We start from the raw sequence: 21,172 nt of genomic DNA on the forward strand, positions 1-21,172 counted from the left end.
TATCATAATTAAAATATTAATCATCGCATTTCTTAAAATCTTTTAATAAATACATGCACATACATATATATTTTTTGTCAATTCATTTAAACGTCAGTATAATTCTACAACATCAAGCACTATCTCCTTCATCTTTCTTCACTATCTTCATCTTCTTCTTCTTCTTGTTTTTCTATTAGCCGTGCCACAGTTGAGTTATAATGTCCCCCTGCCGCAAACATTTTTTGATGAAAAACAATAGTCAATTCAGGATTGTCACTAGCCTCATATGGAACCATACACAGAAATCGTCCCGGTGTTTGAATAACGTTTATAACACACGCAAAAACGTTAGCAAGAGCTATTATTTCAGTATGACCACCCCACCGGTCTGTTTCCACTCTAACACAGTAAGCTTCATACGCTTGATCAGCAGTTCTCCTACTTCCGCCGGAATTTTTGTCCACAAGATCAGCTTCCTGGACCAAAACATGCATGAACCTTGGCTTATTTTGTCTCAAATAATTCGCAGCCTTTTTACGTATCTCAGTAGGCGTATATGTAGGCATCCCTTTAAGTTGTAACTGATGGCCAACAGCTGCGAACAGGCAACTTCCATCGGGTCGTATTGGGTGGATTTGAAGATTTTCATCTCTAACAAGTTTAAGAAGCATTTTCATTTCTTCTTCGTTATCTTTTGGCCCTTCTTTCTTCTTCTCATCTTCTTCATTTTTGATGCGTTCTTCGCTCAGTCTCTTTGTGCTATTTCTTTTTTCTCTTCGCTTTTGAGCGCGAGACGGAGTTTTTTCTTTTTTAAAGGGTACTCTATCTTCAACTTCAAGTTTCTCTTCGAGTTCTCTCTCTAATTTCGCTAGATCTTCTCTCTTCTCCTTTTTGTCCTCTTTCAAAATATTTTTTTTCAGAGCCTCGATTCTCGCTTTCAAATCCTCCCTCTCCTGCTTGCGTTTTTCGCGCTGCCTTGTTTCGTATTGCTTGTTTTCACTTTGCTGTTCAGAACGAGGACTCTTTTGAGGGCTTGGGCCAGCACTTATTCGAGGGCTTTGGCGAAGAGCGCTTTTTACTTTGGAAGAACTTATTTCACTGGAACTTTCACTGTCAGAGTCAGGCGATTGGTATTGCGGAAAGCTAGACCTTCTGCGAAGACCACTTCGTCCTGGAGTAGGACTTTTTTCACTTGTATCAGACTCTTTAGAGCGAGACCTTCGGCGAGGGCTTTTAGGAAGAGCACTTTTTCTTCTGGGAGTCGTTTTTTCACTTGCACCTTCACTAATTTTGTCTTCTACCCTGTCATGTTCTGTTGATTTGTCTTCTTGAGAGAGAGGCCTTCTACGAAGACCACTCCTTCCTTTGGTAGGACTTTTTGCACTTGTACCTTCACTAATTTTGTCTTCTACCTTATCATGTTCTGTTGATTCATCTTCTTGAGAGAGGGGCCTTCTGCGAAGACCAGCTCTTCCCTTGGTAGGACTTTTTGCACTTGTATCTTCACTAATTTTATCTTCTACCTTATCATCTTCTGTTGATTCATCTTCTTGAGAGAGTGGCCTTCTGCGAAGACCACCTCTTCCCTTGGTAGGACTTTTTGCACTTGTACCTTCACTAATTTTATCTTCTACCTTATCATCTTCTGTTGATTCATCTTCTTGAGAGAGAGGCCTTCTGCGAAGACCACCTCTTCCTTTGGTAGGACTTTTTGCACTTGTACCTTCACTAATTTTGTCTTCTACCTTATTATGTTCTGTTGATTCATCTTCTTGAGAGAGAGGCCTTCTGCGAAGACCACCTCTTCCTTTGATAGGACTTTTTGCACTTGTACCTTCACTAATTTTGTCTTCTACCTTATCATGTTCTGTTGACTCATCTTCTTGAGAGAGAGGCCTTCTGCGAAGACCACCTCTTCCCTTGGTAGGACTTTTTGCACTTGTACCTTCACTAATTTTGTCTTCTACACCATCAGGTTCAGCTGAACCTGATGGTGTAGACAAATCAGCTGATTTGTCTTCTTGAGAGAGTGGCCTTCTGCGAAGACCGCTTCTTCCTTTGGTAGGACTTTTTTCATCTTCTACCGTATCAGATTCGGCTGATTTATATTCTCTAGAGCGTGGCCTTCTAGGATGAGTTCTTTTTGCTTTGGGGGTCGTTTTTTCACTTGCACCTTCACTGAGTTTATCTTCTACCTTGTCAGGTTGTGTCGATCGGTATTCTTGAGAGGTAGGCCTTTTGCGAGGGCTTCTGCGAAGAGCGCTTTCAACTTTGGGAGTAGTTTTGTCTGGTTCCACCTTGTTGGGTTCTTCAGGATCACTTTTTAATATGTCAGGCTCTGCCGATTCGTATTTTTTTCTTTCATTTCGGGTTTGAGTGCGAGGACTTCGGCGAAGCACGCTCTCTTCTACCTTATCAAGTTCTGCCGATTTAAGGTCATTCAACTCCTTGGCTTGTTTCTCGTCGAGGAGTTTCTGTAATTTCGCTACTTTGTCTGCAACTTCTTTTTTCTTCTTTTTCGACAAAGCACCTTCCCCTTTTTTCAGAGCTTGAATTTCCGCTTGCAAATCTTTCTTCTCCTGCTTGTGTTTTTTAAGTAATTCTTCGATACTTGCAGGAACGTTGCTATCTTGGTTGCTGGCCATCTTTACTGACTTAATGGTACTGAGGAATAATCGAAAAATTTACTACGGAATAATTCAACAAACAAGTGCTTTTTAGGCATTTTTTATTCAAAAAAATAGGTTATAAAAATTCGGATTCCTGTGCACCACATTCCTGCCTTTTTTCGTCATTGCTGTCGTGTGACAGACAGCGTTGCCACTAGTAAAATTTTATTTTCGGTAGATGAATTGGTAAAAATTCCTACTAAGACTATGTCGTTTTTTAGGGTATAAAAAGATATTATTTGAACACAAGTCTTTACAAAACAGGACAAAACTCTTAAATAATCCAAGTATTTACTGTCTAAAACTATTCAAGAATATTTTTGAAAAATTATGTATTCAAACATAATTTTTTGGCATCCATTATTTGTTCGTCAAATTTTAATTTTTTACCTTCTTCCTAGAAAAGCACAAACAATAGTTTTGGGATACACCTATAGTTAAGGGATTAACCAGGACAAACTAACAAATGTTTTCTTCATAATAATAAAAATAATAGAATGACGTACGGTTGCATTCCGATTACATTTGTTACCAAAAATGTTCATTTATGCTTTAAAAAAATCGAAATCATTAGAATTTGTTCTAACTACAATAACTACAATACAAAATGCCTTTTTAATAGGTATTTATGAAACTAAAATTTTCCCCTAATATGAAAATCGGTAGATCTACAGAAAAATCAGTAGAAGTGGCATCATCGGGCACAGATATAGAACGTCTCGAAATGTCATTAATAGAGGGCATAGATTACAGAAATGTTTTTAATGTCAAACCTTAGTTCGATGTATTATTGTAAGAGGGCGAAGAGTAACAATTTTAAAATTAAAATTCAAATTAATTATATTACAGCGCCTTATTTATTCTGTTCAAAAATATATGTAATAAAACTTAAAGCTCTTTATTTTATAAACTCTATTACACGTTATTAAGTCGCTGATTTGACAACGCTAAGATTTGTTTAAAAAAACATAGGTCACCAGCAATGATACTATTTTTAAACTCATTGCATGAGACTTAAATTATTGGTAGTCAGTTAAATTGTGTTGGACTTTTGAAGCGTACTAAGACCAGCTAAGGCAAAACAACGCTGATATTGTCGAGAAATATGATTAAAACAATAATAGCAATATTACTTTTGTTAATTTGTGTCAATAAGGGTAAGTTAAACTGATTTAGAACATGAATATATTACAACAATTAACTGTTGATTGTAAATATGATTTTGGGTTTATTTGTGTTTACTAAACATATTTTCTTTTATTTAGGCACAGCATTAACTTGCTACAGTTGTAATGTTTCCACATCTGAGCAAGATGAAGATGCCTGTAAAGGCATTGGTAATCCAAGACCCTGTGCTCCAAACAGTGTATGCTTATCGGCTTTGTATGAGTGTAAGTTTTACATAGAAAAATATAGTAACAAGAATATATTTTAATGTCTACTACTTATTACCGTTCTTGCTAATTATTTCTTTGTAATAAATGTGTAGGTTTAAAATGTTGATAGGTGTGTTGTTTATGCAACCAGTTAAACATCCAACTAAATTTGAATTTACAAAGTAGATTTTTGTTTTTCTAATGGCTTTCGTTATTTTGATTAGTGATTTCATAGAGTTAAAAATAAAATAATTTTAATTTCGATTTTGTAAACCATAAAGTGTTCTAATTTAAAATATTATCTCACGTAAAAATAGTGTGACCTATTACTAAAATATTTGCTTGAATAATGAATTTTGTAGATATACAGGCCCTGTATATACGGACCGGGTGGTCCGAATTGTATTTGGAAAACTTTGGCAGCGTATTCTGCAGATAAAAATAAGTAAAAAGGTTCGTATAAATTTATCTTCTAAAATGTTTCGTTTCGGAGATACAGGGTGTAGAAGGTTCATTTTTATTTCGATTTTTTCTAAATAATTATCAGTGTTTGAATGTTTTTCGACATGAGAAATTCGATTTCAATGACAGTATGGCTCGTACTTGTAGGGGGCACTTTCTATTTTTAAGCTGTTTTGAAGAATAATATCTTTTCGTCCGTACCTGTATAAAATTTAATCTGTAAAAAATATTTCGTAATTTTTACATAAAAATGTTTCTTGGTAAAAATCTGTGAGCAACCGTTTTCAAGGTATTTGGAATGGAAATGAACATAATGTTGAGTAGATAGTTGTGACTGAAATGATACATTTGGGAACTTTTTATTTTTTTTTTTAAATACTATACGAACTTTTTTACTCACTTTTATCTGCAAAATGTACTGCCGAAGTTTCTGGTGTACAATTCGAACCACCCTGTATATTTTATTTAGTATACAGGGTGTTACGTAAGTAATCTTAAAAAATAGAGGGGGTGGTTCTTTTTAAGAAAAAAAAGTTTATACAAACATGTGGTCTGAAGTGCTTCCTTTCTGATCTATACAGGGTGTGTTAAAAATTTATAGGTATGGAAACCTTAAGAATCACACCCTAATTTTTTAGACTATTCAAAAAACACCCTGTTTAATTAAAAATAATAAAGTAAAATGTTGTTTTTTTTTGTTATAGTAAATACAGGAACTGTAAAGACATTCATGACAATGAAAACATGCTATCCAATCATGAATGGTGAAGAGTGTACTAACTTTGTCAAGACCCAGAAGAACATGCTGGTCAGTACTGCCTCTTTAACATCGAATTCATGCAAAACCTGCGAAACGGATGATTGCAATCGCAGAACCACCTTGAGCAGCGGGTCTCGAAGCGTATTTAACCCTCTATTTTTAATTAGTATATTGGGTTTATTTGTTTTAAAAATAATTCTAAGTTAGTGTAATTACACAAAAATATATAGGTGTTGAAAATATATTGTATACTAAGTAATTATTTCTATAAGTAGGTATTTAGTTGAAAAATAATAGGTATGTTTTTTTTTCTAAAATATTATATTAAGGATTAATTAATATTATTAGATAGGTATAAAAGAATTATTATACTTTATTTTTTTCTTAATACAGAGTTATATACAGTATGCTCTGAATTTTCTTTACATGATGAAAAAACACTTTTATACTATTGACATTTTGACAAAATGCATTCTCTATACTTTTTTTTGCTATTCTAAAATGGCTAATATCGTTTTTTTAATAACTTTTCCAAACTTTCATACCGTTTCAGAGAAAAATAAAAAATATGAAAATATTGTCGATTTTCCCAAAAATCAAAACGCGATCAAAACTATGGTACAAAGAATGTAAATGTTTTCCTTTTTTTTTGATAGATGATTACATTTAGGGGTTGGAACCAGTTGGAACTTTTCGTGTTTCAACAGCAAAATAGAACACTAATTCGCCATAATACACCAAAACACTCTACTTTTGCACTGGCCGCGATGTTAGTATCATCAGCAGATAATTAAAACTGGGTGGTAGAAAAAAAGGGAGTTATGTTTCGATTCATTTTACATGTTATATTTGATAGTATATTAAAGTTTCTATATACTGGTACTGCTACTTGTAGAGAGCGCCGCTTACATGTATTTCAACTGATTTCAGGAGTAGTAACTTTTTGTCCGTACCTGTATAGAACTAATGAGTGAAAAAATATACATTTACGACTTTTTTTTACGTAAAAAAGGTTCAGTTTATAATCATCTGCTGATGATGCTAACATGGTTAGCGAAACGCGCGTCCAGTGTAAAAGTAAAAGTGTTTTGGTGTATTGTGGTGATTTATTGTTTTTATTTTGCTGTGTAACACCAAAGGTTCCAACCCTCAACTGTAAAAAGGTCTCTTGGCAAAAATCGCTGCGAGTAATGTTTCTCCAGATATTTGGAATCGAAATTATCAATACCTCTTTCAAAGGTAGAGGGAATTATGGCCTCTAAATTTCCCGTTAATAATATCTCAATCGGGTTATAACTCGAGTATTTATGGTTAGGCGTAACCAAGACGATATAACCTTTTTTATTTAATCCGCTCCTGTAGCAGAATTTCGACCTATCCTGATGGGTCACGAATTATGCTAAGTGCCAGACTTATTCCGGCCCTAGCAGTAAAAATTATTGCCGATATGTAACACTTTGAGGGTGCCAAAGGGCTCCATGTTATATTCATAAGATTGTGGGGACACAGGACGCGAATCTAGTTTTTTAGGGCAAGTCAAAAAAGTCGTCTCGAGTAATATACAGGCTGGTCCGAATGGTATTCGAGAAATTTCGGCAGCATATTCTGCAGATAAAAATTAGTAAAAAAGTTCGTATAAAATCATGTCCTAAAATGCTTCCTTTTGGTGATACAGGGTGAAGAAGTTTCATTTTTATTTCGATTTTTTCCAAATAATTTCTGAATTATAGTCAATATTTGAATGAAAATTGGTACCAATTTGACTGCTACTTGTAAAGGGCTCCAACTACGTGTTTTTAACTGTTTTGAAGAGTAATAATTCTTGTTCTGTAATTGTATAAAACTACTGAGTGAAAAAATATTCATTTTCATCGTTTTTTACGTAGAAAAGATCTCTTGGTAAAAATTGCCACGAGTAATGGTTCTCAAGATATTTGGAATCGAAATAATCAATACTTTTCATGTCATCATTGACAAAAATTAAACATGTTGACTTGAGTTATTTGACTGAAAGAAAAAAATTGGAAATGTGTTTGTGCCCAAGCTTCAAAATAAACTGTTTTGTAATATTTTTTTCTAGAAAATTTTATGATAATTCACCGCACTAATTCATCACAACCACAACAACTAAGTTCAGCAATCACTAAAATCAGCATCAGCAAATGATTGAAACTTCACAGAATTTTCTTCTGTCCAACTACTTGCTCCTTTTTTGAAAAAAAAACACCACTTGAACGCCAAATGAACGCTTTGGTCAATTATCATGACTTATCTAGTGTTTAGACGGTCATACTAAATGAATTCAAGTGATGCACCTCAATATTTATAATTTAAATCCTAAAAAAAAACAGAAAAAATTGACATTTACACAATTTAACTCTAGGGAAAAGACGTTGGTCTGGACAGGGGGCATGGAGGGGTGAGGGGTTAAAAGAAATTACCCCTCAAAGTCCAAAATGAAGACCTCCCGCCACGATAATCGCGAATGGTAAAAAAGATAAGGCTGGAATCGGCTTTGACGCCTGCTCGCTATTCCTCCTCAGTATGCTAGCTACTCTCTTCGTCATCTTCTTATTTTCAGGGCCTTTTTTGCTCTCCAACGTGGAAAAGGCACTATTTCAGGCTTAACGTCCGTTGCGAGGAGAAAAATTGAAAATTGGGGCTCTGTGCAGTACGAAACTCGGTGTGAATATGTCCTAGTAACTAGTAAAATGCCAGATTTTTTACAATATATCATTCAAGTAACCGAAACTTGTTTAACTATTACTTTTTGATTAAATTAAATTATACAAGAACTTAATATTCCTACATTCTTTACGTAAAAAATGTCTTTTTAATTCGTGCGAAAGGCGTTTTTTTGGACAAAAAAACTGAACTCGATTGACAATAAGTGTCAATTTATACACAGGCATACCAAGAGACATTTTTTACGTAAAAAGTCACGAAAATGTATATTTTTTCACTCAGTAGTTTTATACAGGTACGGACGAAAAGTTATTACTCTTCAAAACAGTTAAGACATATGTAGGTGGTGCCCCTTACAAACAGAAGTCATATTGACATCAAAAGCAAATTCCTCATGTCAAAAAACTCCCAGACACCAATTTTAATCCAAATATTTCAGAAACGTTACTTCAGAAATTATTTGGAAAAAATCGAAATAAAAATTAAACTTCTACACCCTGTATTTCCGAAACTAAGCATTTTAGGACATACATTTATACAAACTTTTTTACTTATTTTTATCTGTAGAATATACTGCCGAAGTTTCCGGAATACAGATCGGACCACCCTGTATATGCTATTATTCCTCAATATTGTTGACTAATTTCGTTGGTGTCCACATTATTCATATTAATATTAATTATATCCTCAAATTACCGTAAAATATTCGTCCCCAAGTGCGGTCCTGCCTACACGAAAGGGAAGGAAGCAAACTATACAGTTCGTGCAGATATCGAAAAAGAAAATAATATGATTCCAGGGCGCTTGTGGTGGTAATTCTTCAAGCCTGAATACGCTTTTGACGATCCTTTTGACCGGTGATAATGTATGCCGCCGAATGCACATATAAGCAGCCATAAGATATTCTTTATTTCCTCTGTTCCAAGAGCCCTTTGTCAATGGATGGAAAAATGTAAATATTTCGCATATATGACGAGCCAGAAGCAGACTAGGAAAATAATGTTTGAGAGAAATTTTGAGACTATTCCAGAAGACTGGAACATATTTGTATAAGGTATATTCTTATGTTTCTTATAAATTCTTTGAATAAAAATATTAAGAAAGAAGTATAATGCTATCCATGTATTCATGCATGGTAGGGCCCAGAGAGAAACTAATAACTAAAGTGAGAGGGCTTGTGGAATAGGGCATTTCGTAGACAAGTTTATTTTGTCACCGCGCATCCCAGACGCACATAGCGTTTAGGCGGCCAAAAAAGGAAGTTTTCAACTTTGCAAGTTAAATATTTGACAGGATTAATTAGATTGTCAGTAGCTTTTTCTATTTCTTAGCTCTAGAAGGAGATAACTAAAATCTGTTGATAATCGGAGCAAATCGGAGTAATAAATTGTTTTTGACTGAATGTGCCTGTTCTTTTAGCTTGTCAGAAGAGAAGATTATTGTCATTATTGATTATTTCAAGATTATTTCAGATTCCACGATTAGTCGGCATTTTTGTAATTTTTGTTTTGTGGTTGAGACCCAGACAAAACGTTACGTTTAAAGGTAAGTTTTATCTCGGTAATTATTCTAACATACCTAATAATAATAGTAAGTGCACATAATAATCGTACATTGCTAATTTAATTTTTTTGTAAATTAAAACATCACATTCTTTTCTGATACCTATGGAACGACTAGGTATTATACCTGGTATTATTTCCAGTAATACAAATTATTTTCTTCAACTGCTAGGTTCTTGTTATAGAATAAAGACTATCAAAAACATTGAATACATACGGGATACCTACTGATACTCTGTGCGAGCTCCCAACCGTGCTTCCCTGTTCACTCCCAACCAAGTTAGATAAAAAAGATACTGAAGATTGCAGCCTTGAGTTGGAGTATGGCAAGGAGTCTGGAGTTAATAAATTATTATGTTCCTACACAGTATTTTATTTATAGGTTTCTAATGCTTTAAAGTTTAATAATAAATTTTCGTTGTCAACAAAATAATCTAAAAAAACTACGAAGATTTCTTATTATAAACTTGAAAGATTAAGATTCGGTTAATATACAAATTTTAAATTTTTGGCGCCAGTTATATAGGTATGAATGCAACCTACTATATCGATAATGCGCTCATAGTTCGGGTATGGTTCGGGTTAGACGCCAAAGGCCGCGCCACTAACACAGTCTTCAAAAATTAACGTTGATCGGTCTCTCTCACTTTAGTTATTAGTGTTCTCTCTGGTAGGGCCCTAGTGTGGGGATCCTTAACAATTCTGTTTGAAAATTCATTTGACACATTTGAATTTGATTTGAAATATTGTGGATTTGTCAGTCTTTACTGAGCTTATTTTATGTTATTTATTATTTATTCTACAACTGAAGAGACATTTTTTACGTAAAAAGTCACGGAAATGTATATTTTTCACTCAGTAGTTTTATACAGGTACGGACGACAAATTATTACTCTTCAAAACAGTTAAAAACATATGTAGGTGGCGCCCTCTACAAGTAGGAGTCATATTGACATTAAAATCAAATTTCTCATATTAAAAAACTCCCAGACATCAATTTTTATTCAAATATTGACGTTACTTCATAAATTATTTGGAAAAAATCGAAATAAAAATGAAACTTTTACACCCTGTATCCCCGAAAATAAGCATTTTAGGACATTGAGTTATACGAACTTTTTAACTTATTTTTATCTGCAGAATATACTGGCAAAGTTTCCGGAATACAGTTCGGATCACCCTGTATATTTTAATGCACAATTTCACTAATGTCTAGAGCTTATAAAAAAACAACTTTTAATGAATCAAAAATGAGATAACATCCCTGTTCTGTGTTATAGCCCCACTGGGAGATATTATCACAAAAAGAGTTTTAGGTGTTGTTTTTTAGACACTGCATGTAAAACTTTCTACACATAATAATATTAAAAATTTTATGGTTCATGTTAGCTTAGTCCATTGGGAATAATTCACTTAATAATTGAAATATATTTTGTTTGATTGAAAAAGCTACATTATCTTTAGAGATGAAATAAATACATTTGCTAAAAACTCGCCCCCACAAATATGAGTCATATTGACAGTAAAATCAAATTTCTTATGTTAAAAAACTCCCAGACACCAATTTTCATCCAAATATTGACGTTATTTCAGAAATTATTTGGAAAAAATTAATATGTTTAAAATGTAAGTGATTACTTCAAAATATTTGGAAAAAAACTCCGTAAAACAGAAAAAAATCTAATCGAGTTATTTTATTAAAAAATATTTTACTGTGAGTAAAACAGAGTACCTATAACCATCAATCAAAGAACGAAAACGAAATCTTGTATCTCTGCTTATAAACGACAAACTCTATAAAACACCCAGAGAAATGGGACATCCTGTACAAACATCATTATTTTAAAGTATTCATCGCCTTTTCTGTCATAATTCATGCTGTTCCAAACCCATTCCCATTCAAACCAACCCGCTGATCTGTTTATTCGAGAGATTCAATTAAAATGCGAGACACAATCCTCCACGGTCGGCGATTAATATTGTCCCTCCTCCAAGTTGGAAGCTTTTACCCGTCTGATTACATCAGTATGCGGGTGCGGACTGTCCAGATTCTGGAGATCTGTCCAGGAGTGCTCCTAAACGGCTCGACACCTCGTTTGTCATGCGACGTACGAACGCATTCGGAATCCAGGGAAAGATTCTGCCAAGTTTTGTCAATACCTGCAAGACTGTTATTTTATTTGCTTTTTTCGCGTTAAAATACAGAATTATCCAGACTCACAAAACGAAGGTACCACTTCATTCGTATTTCTTGTCATTTATTTGTAAAAAAAATAAACGAAGATTATACAGGGTGTTTCAAAAAACATGTGCCATCTCTTATGGGGAAATTCCTCACGTAAAAATAAGACTTTTTAAAAGCTTCGTCCCCAAAGCAGATAAAGAAACCATTCTATCAGTTGAACTGTTGTGAACTATTAAGGTGCGTATTCATTATCCGCACGAACGAACGAACGAACGAACGAACGAATGTTCGCTAGTGGTATGGACGGGGACCGCACTATAGAACCGCACGAGAAGACCGCACGCATTTCTTCATTCGCGCGCCGGTTCAAATCGTCAAGATATTGTTATAAACCTGTTTTTTTTTGTTTATATACCGTCATTGAATTATCGCTAAGCAAGTTACTATGGAGCAGTGCATAAGGAGTCGGGCTAGGAAGCGAGAGACCGGAGTTCGAATCTCGGCCGGAACATCATGAGATAAACGCAAATTTATTAATTACAATTAATACAATTAAAATAAAAATAAAATTAATAAAGTATATATTTTACCTAATTTATTATTAAATATTATTGCTATTAGTACAACCTACAACAATTTCAAATAATAAAATAATGGTATTTAAGATAATTACAAAAAACCTAATTTTAAAAAGTTTTAACATCCTGTAACTCTAAAACTATGCTTGTTATGCTGTTTATAGCAAATTTTTTGTAATATTTTTTGATGAGGAATCAATGAGTACTTATTTAAAACTTTCTCAAGTTAATGATATTCATTTTTTTAAAGGTTGCTATTAGACTTTTGGATCAAAGTAAATTTATATAATTGCGTTTATATCATCAAGGAGGGCGAAATCGACAAAATACCAAAAGACAACTTTTAATCGGCATTAAATTTCTTACACTATTTCGCTAAGAAGAGACAAAAAAGTCAGTGGCGTGCATGCTTTTTTTAGAAAAATATTACAGTAATACCACATATGCACGTCCCTGGTGAATATGTCGACAATTTTTTAGCATTAAAATATATCGCATTTATAGTAACTTTTACCCTCAAAATTTCATTCGAAACGCTAAAAGTACTTGGAAGAAAAGTATAATAAATCGAAAAAATATTAAGACTTTAACACCCTGTAGCTACGAAACAAAGCAGAATCGGACCTATGTTCATATGAAAAATAAATCATAAGATTTATTTTATTTTTCCTTACATAAAAATAATTTATGTGAGAAATCTCCCCACTAGAGATGGCACATGTTTTTTGAACACCCTGTATATAGGGTCAGCAAAGCCTGGTTTTGGGTGTCCAATTTCGTGTGTACGAAGAATACAGTCATTACGCTCAGTACAATGCGATGTAATGAAGAAAAAAAGAAAGGTAAGTATTTTTGTAGAGATATTGTATATTTTGTATAAATATAGGTATTTTGTATAGATATAATAGTCTAAGAACTGGCAACGGTTTTCGAGGGACCATTTTAAGAAAGCTGGCTCTTTAATAATATCATTTGCCATGCTCTCTGGAACAGCGTGCTGGTCGTCTAGCTGCAGGTCGACGTTGCGTTCACTACTGTGCGTCACATCTGTACAGGGTGTTCCATCTTCGTGTGTTTTATGGGATTTCTCGTTTATGAGGAGATATACAATGATGCCGTTGTTACAATACATTTCTACTTTTTTATGAAACTAAATATCATGATACATATATATTTGCCCTAGCCATCTTAGTTCTTGAAATACAGGGCGTTTTTACTATATAAGCATTTTTGAAATTTAATATTTTTTTTTACACATTTCCTTGAAAATCATTTCAAATTAAATTAAATTTAATCTTCTCCTGTGGCAAATTTTCCACATAACCGTTATCTCTAAAAAATAATTCTTTTTCTTTAATACCATTTTTATTTTTTTATACCAAATTAGAATCATTCGGTAACTTCCAGCAAGCTTCGTCCCCAAAGCAGATAAAGAAACCATTCTATCAGTTGAACTGTTGTGAACTATTAAACTGTCACGTTAACCCAATCTTGTTTCGAGACCATTAAGTTAATTATGGCAAACCCTTCCTCTGGGAAAGAAACAGAGCTACTGGAGAAGTAAAGGAGGGACAAAGAGGGCAAGGAAGGGAATAAATGAAATGCATTTGTTTGCAGGAAGGGCTAAAGTTTATATCTCGTTGTACGTTTCGTTCGTGTCAAATGATATTAGGTTGGAGTTTAAATTTTATCTCGTTATGGGTTTTATTCGACTTAAAAATATTAGCGTTTTATCACAAGCATTATACAGGGTGGTTCGAATTGAATTCGGGAAACTTCGCCAGCAATATCTGCAAGTAAAAATAAGTAAAAAATTTCGTATAAATGTATGTCCTAAAAGGCTTAGTTTCGGAGATACAGGGTGTAGAAGTTTTATTTTTATTTAATTCCTTACCAAATAATTTCTGAACTATAGTCGATATTGAGATAAAAATTGGTGTCTGGGTGTTTGTTGAAATGAAAAATTTTATTTCGATGTCAAGTTAGTCGAGTGGCTTAGTTACACAAGTTTCATTAAAAAGTTCGTATCGAACGTGTATCATTCAAAATTTAATCTACGACGCGAAATTCCAAAAATCCAAAGAGATTTGATTTAATTTAAAATATCAGAGATATCCTCATAAAAATTAAAATTCAAAATTATCAGGTGCCCATATTAGTCGACGCGCCGTGGTAACCGTGCTTGCATAGATTGGAAAGTGCCCATAAGGACAATGTAAACACTATTTGGCGCTATTCTTGCAACGGTCGCGACCCAAAACTTTTGAAAATTTCGGAGCGGTTCGGCTTTTTCCGGAATTATGTCGCCAAATATTGTTTATTCAAATTCATTATTATTTTCTTTTAATTTTATAAATAAAATACAGTGTGTTGCATACAAGAAACTTTATTTTATATAAGGACATGTATGAAATACCTATGAAACATTGGAAACCGACGTTATGCCACGATCCACGATGGTTTTTGCAGTTCACAGTTTACAGCACAGCTTTTTAAGTTTTTAATGCCACTTTTTCACCATTATCACCGGTTGGAGTAAATAAAACTTGAATTAAACTCACAAGATAGCAATAATTACTTTGAAAATGGACGCTATAAACACTTTTCGGAATTTCTTTAATGAGAGCGGTTTATATTTTGAAAGATTTTATCATTTTTGAAGACTCTGACTTTGACAAGGGACATTGCCTGGAAACTTATATGGTGAAATTTTGATAAAATAATTTAGTACTTACTAAAAACACGGTATGTCGTGGTAGGAAAAATAATTTTTAGAGGTTACTAGTTTATTTGGTTGCCTGTGATATGCATATACAGGGTGTTTCCTAATTAATCTAAAAAGTAAAAAATCGTTAGAAAAGATCGTTAAAAAGGGCTTAAGGCGGGCTCTTAATAAGTATATTGATTTTTTTCTCAGCAACCGTTTGATAAACAAGAAAAACTCAAAAGATCAATTTTGTTGAAAAAGGATGGCCAGTCAAGAAAAAAATATATTTTCTTTAAAAAAGCAGAAGTGTACCATTTATGTTAAGCAAAATATCGATTTTTTTTTAAATTTTAACACCCTATAGATCAGAAAGGGGAAGTACTTTAGACCCAATGGTTATATAAAAATTGTTTTAAGAACACATGAGAAATCACACCACAATTTTTTAGACTAATTAGAAAACACCCTGTATATTGTCAACTTGACAATGATTGTTGATCTATCTAAATTTTAAATATCATAGTCAGAAATTGTTTTATTATTTATTAACTGTAAAAATGGTATACTTATAAGTTTTATTAAATATTGTGATTTACTTTCTACCTTGTAGTCAAAATGTATATTTAATAAACTGTAAAATATATATATTCTTATGTTTTATTAAAGTTATTCTGATATACTAATATATCAGTGTAACTTTAAAACTAAATCCTTTGAAATCAAATATAAACATAAAAAATATTTACAGCAGAAAAGGCGAAGGTTAAACGTAGTCTCTACTAAGGAGGAGGGGCGCTTTGACCCAAAATTTTAGTATTAAGTTTCATATCTATCTTAATAGAAGATTATTTTCTTTTATCTATGGACTCTGACTTTGACAAGGAAAAATTATTTCTGTTTTTGTTTGCCGTTGTTCTTAGCGACCGCTATAGCAGCGCCAGATCGCATATAACGGTCGCGACCCAAAATAATTTCGCGACCTAAAATTTTTACGGGCTTTCCAATCTAAACTTGTTGCATTTATCTATGCGTGCTTGTTGATTGTTTCCATTTTGACTTTGACAACTCAATTATTATGTCATAGATAAATGAAACAAGTTTAGATTGGAAAGTGCCCATAAGGACAATGTAAACACTATTTGGCGCTATTCTTGCAATGGTCGCGACCCAAAACTGTTAAAAATTTCGGAGCGGTTCGGCTTTTTCCGGAATTATATGGCCAAATATTGTTTATTCAAATTTATTATTATTTTAGTTTAATTTTATAAATAAAATACAGTGTGTTGCATACAAGAAACTTTATTTTATATAAGGACGCATGTATGAAATACCTATGAAACATTGGAAACCGACGTTATGCCACCATAATATGCCACGATCCACGATAGTTTTTGCAGTTCACAGCACAGCGTTTTAAGTTTTTAATGCCACTTTTTCACAATTATCACCGGTTGGAGTAAATAAAACTTGAATTAAACTCACAAGATAACAATAATTACTTTGAAAATGGACGCTATAAACACTTTCAAACAATTTCTTTAATGAGAGCGGTTTAGATTTTGAAAGATTATTATGATTTTTGAAGATTCTGACTTTAAAAAGAGAAAATTATTTCTGTTTTTGTTTGCAGTTGTTTTTAGCGACCGCTATGGCAGCGCCAGATCGCGTATAACGGTCGTGACCCAAAATAATTTCGCGACTTAAAATTTTTACGGGCTTTCCAATCTAAACTTGTTGCATTTATCTATGTATTATGTTCAATTTTGTGTTAAACGTTCAGTTTTAGAAAAGAGCAAAAAATAATATTAATATAGGTGATTGTAATTCTGAAAGTGTCCCTTCGGATATTGAAGGCATTGCGCAAAACATTGTCGATTCCCTACTTCCCGAAAAATCAAGAAAAACGTACGAGGAAGCCTATGTAAAACTTGAAGATTGGTGTAAAGGGAAAGGAATCAAGAATAGTACTAACGAAAAGGTTCTCCTGGCATATTTTGAACATCTTTCAAAACATAGGAAGGCTTCATCACTTTGGGTATATTATTCCATGCTACGTTCAGTTATATCAGTGAAGAAAAATACAGATATTAGTAAGTACGTCCATTTAATTGCATTTCTAAAAAGAAAATCGGAAGGATTTCGGTCCAAAAAATCGAGAATTTTAAGAAAAGAAGACATAACTCATTTTTTGTTGGAAGCCGATGATAAAACTTGTTTCCTGACAAAAGTTTCATTGATAGTGGGACTTGCGGGAACCTGCCGGCGTATCGAGTTGACAAATCTGCAGCTGCAAAATGTTAAAGATGAAGGACAATGCATTCATATCATTATTCCGAAATTAATTTACGAAAACAAAGATTTTATTTTTACGAGATTTTTTTATGACGAAAGGGAATGTTGATGGAATAAATATGGTGGAAATGGTTCGAAGATATCTGGCTATGCGGCCAAGCAACACAGAGCATACTCGATTTTTTGTGGGGTACAGAAATGGAAAATATATTAAGCAACCCGTTGGCATTAATACTTTAAGGAAAATGCCGTATAAAATAACATTGTTCCCAAGTCTTCCAAATCCACAACAATATACGGGACATTGTTTCCGTAGATCGTCTGCGTCGTTGCTTGCAGATACAGGAGTGGATTTATTAACGGTTAAAAGACATGGTGGTTGGCGCTCTAACACAGTGGCAGAGAGCTACATAGAAAATTCCAAAGAAAATAAGAAAAAAGTGTCATGTAATATTTTGGGTAACATTTCTGGCAATGATGGGTCTTCAACAAGTTCAAGCACTCAGGAAATAAATTTACTTTCTAAAAATTCAACTCACCTGTCATCGTCTGGAATTAATTTAACCAATTGTACTGATATTATAATTAATGTTTACAATAAATAAACGTATTTAGGTACCTTTTTTTGCTTGTTTCTTATTTTAAAATTTGCGTGTTATTATGAATTCATAATAGCACTAGTACTATTATGAAAGCCATAATGACATCCAAATGACAGTGTTAAATGTGTCATAATGACATTGTCGTAGATTAATGTATATTTTTTTACTCAGTAGTTTTATACAGGTACAGACAAAGAGTTATTACTGTTCAAACCAGTTGTGTGTCTAGATGCGTACTTTTCTTTTTTAGTCTTTCTATAATTAGTGTTAATTTTTGACACGTTTTATGTCAATTTTTAGTAAATGACTTCTAGAGATTGACCTGGCTACAATTATAATGGATTGTTATTTCCCAGCCCTCTTTGACGCCGTTTTTTTATCATACGGTATATCATTATATTCTAGACCTGAATATTAAGAAAATAAGAAAGAGGCAATTTCAATTGCCCATTTGTAATTTTCAAATATATGCGTCTCATACCACGCCATATTATGATAAAATACTATAACATCCGCGTTATAAAAGCAATTTTAAAGGTCCGAACTAAAATAAAATACTGATAAAAAGCAAATGATCGATGTCCTTTTATCGAAATTGAATCCCGTCGTTTCTGAAACTGTGCGCGAACATTATTACAGCGTCGCAAACTTCATTTCTGGACGGTCCACTCGCTTAGGAAAAGATATGAGCGTAATGCAATTGAGATATATATCTTTTTAGTGCTCGGGGATCGACTTATTAGCCAATATGACAGGTCGTAAAATAAGAGCGGGATGGGGCCGTAATAGAATTCGGACGGCCACCTTTGGACGTGGCAAAAAAAGAAGCGCTTCTTTAAACGGATTTGCTCGAATTCGAAGGGGGCGATAATAGAGAAAATGAGCTCGAAGAAAATCGTTTTTTGACCTCGTTTTTGATTTTTAATAAAACTACTTTTTCCTTTGCTTGTTTGACCTCCCTGTATTCCCTGTATTCTTTATGGTTAAAGCAAGACTCTTAATTTTTAGTAATCAAGAGGATATACTATCATTTTCTTTATTACCAATATATTTAGTTTATAAATTATTGCTAGTCAAAATTCTTTTATTTCTTGCTGAATTAATATATAAGGGATACCAATTAAACTTTTAGTTACGTAACCGAAGGCGCCATTTTTAAATTCATTGTTGCCAACCATGGACACATTCGGCGCCGGGCTAACTAACTGGAATTTAAAGTGCCCGCTGGGGATTCAGGTAGTAGCTCTGCTGTAAAAAATGTCAGGTTGCGACATTTATTTATTTATTTCCTGACATTGTCATTTGTTTTGACATTTCAGTTTTGTATTACGAGTTTTTGGTTTAAACGAATTATATTGTGATGCTTTAAAAGCTTAAACATTTTTACTAGCAGACCTTGCAGTCGAACATTGTTTAGAACCACTTTTAGTGCGAAGTGTACAAGATGGCTTAATAGCTGTAAAAAACTCATCGCAATTTTATTAGAATATTTTGAACGGTGAAAGCGGTAGTAATGGCCCTTTATGTCCCTTAAGTGCTGTTAAGAAGGTGAGTTTTGTTGATGTAAATAATAACTGTTTGTATATTTATAATTAATTAATTTTTGTTTCCTAAAATTGTTTTGAATGTCAATATTTCATAGGTATAGTGATAAATGAGGTCTAAATTATCATTTTCCTCCAAAATTTCAAGAGATAGGTAAAAACAGTGGCGGATAGAGAGGGGGGCCCATGGGGCCCGGGCCCCCCCTAAAATCTGTAAATTGGGTTAAATATTAGGCTTTTGGGTTAAAAATGGCGCCCTAAAAGGCATATTTTGCACTATTTTTTATTTGGCCCCCCCTAAAATAAATTTCTGTATCCGCCCCTGGGTAAAAATGATATAAAACAATTTGATCGACAATTAAATTGTGCATTTAAATTAAACAAGTTATTGCCGTTTAAAGCTAGTTATTATTTAATATAAATTTTTGGACGCTCTGTATAAGGTAGTATAATTTTTATTATATCAACACAATATCTGATCAATAAATAACGTTCAATTCTTCTTTTTTTTAATTACTTAGTATTAAAAACTCTGATACCCATAGAAAAATGAAGCCCTTGAATAGTTCTTCAACTGATCCAAAACTTACAATTTGTAAAAATCTAATCGTTTAGCTACAATATTCCGTGTCGTGTGTGGTGAATAACCCTGTTTAGTTCATATCAACACAGATTATAAAGATTATAAACTTTGTTTTTTCTTTATTGTTTTTCGTGGTTCCAATTTTCGGAATCGGGCACTAGTTAGGTTACTAGTTTGCGCACATAGCACGCCCACTCATGGCCTCTAAAATTGTGCACAGCGCCTGACCGGTACAGTTATTAGAGAGATATCGGAAAAACGAATAGCGTCATCCAGTATTTACGCGTACCTTATCATGGTTACGATATGCGCGAGTCAATTTTAAATAAATAACGTTACCGCCTGACGTAATTTGCGGATCAATTACACCAAGCGCTATTTCAAAATAACGTTTAAAAATTGCTTAAATGGGCATGTGCGGGTATTTGACAACCGGGGCCGGCCGGCTAGATCTTATATTTTAGATTATGTTTGAATTGTTTTGAATTATTACTTTAGTTTTATTAGGTAATTTGATATTTAAGTAGCTGGGATTAGTTTTAATTAAATAAATATGGCCCAAAATATGGATTCCACCTCTTCCAATATTAAAGAACCTATAAAGAGGCTTAGGTTTACAGCAGATGACGATTTAGCCCTTCTAAGAGAATTTGTTGCTTGTTGCCCTAAACCCACTGGCAGACGTTGAACAATAAAGCACTGGAAATAAGGACTTTAGCCCTTTAGTTTTAAAATACCTAGTAACCAAAACAATTTAAAATTTTAAATTCAAAGTTAGGTTAAGTTTAAATAGCGGACGCGACGCGAACAGAATTCTTTCCGATTCGATAACTATAAATAAAGCGAGTTTATACCAGCTCACGTAAAAGAAATAACACCTGGCCTTATTAACGTCAATGCACGCTATTCGGTTTAGCGATATCTCTCTATTATGCTGTTTATTGTTATTTTACGCCAGTTTATTTTTGCGCACAGGAAATTTTACTCGTTTGCACATCGTCATAAAAAACAATTTTCGAACCACGAATTAGGGATAAGATTTTTATCTGTATACATATAGTATACCTAATCTGTGATATCAAATAAACTTTTAGTCACGTGATTAAGCTTGACGGGCACAGCGTTGCCTACTTTTACATATTTTCTTCTAATCAAAATATTTTAGGAAACAAAAATAAATTAATT

General features: G+C 33.4%; 2 protein-coding genes across 2 annotated transcripts; one reads left to right on the plus strand and one right to left on the minus strand.

The window, feature by feature from the left end:
- Positions 1–34: 34 nt before the first annotated feature.
- On the minus strand, positions 35–2,791 carry LOC115878733 (neurofilament heavy polypeptide). Its single transcript, XM_030895317.1, has one exon. It carries the CDS (start codon positions 2,625–2,627, stop codon positions 129–131), a length of 2,499 nt encoding a protein of 832 aa, XP_030751177.1. The 5' UTR covers positions 2,628–2,791; the 3' UTR covers positions 35–128.
- An 815-nt stretch (positions 2,792–3,606) lies between these two features.
- LOC115878736 (lymphocyte antigen 6F-like) lies at positions 3,607–5,654 on the plus strand. The gene is made up of 3 exons (XM_030895321.1): positions 3,607–3,808; positions 3,917–4,042; positions 5,194–5,654. Exons 1-3 carry the CDS (start codon positions 3,757–3,759, stop codon positions 5,454–5,456), a joined length of 441 nt encoding a protein of 146 aa, XP_030751181.1. The 5' UTR covers positions 3,607–3,756; the 3' UTR covers positions 5,457–5,654.
- The last annotated feature ends 15,518 nt before the right edge of the window (positions 5,655–21,172 follow it).

Source organism: Sitophilus oryzae, unplaced genomic scaffold (genome assembly GCF_002938485.1).
Source record: "Sitophilus oryzae breed Bouriz unplaced genomic scaffold, Soryzae_2.0 scaffold_1521_pilon_pilon, whole genome shotgun sequence".
NCBI classification, from domain to species: Eukaryota; Metazoa; Arthropoda; class Insecta; order Coleoptera; family Curculionidae; genus Sitophilus; species Sitophilus oryzae.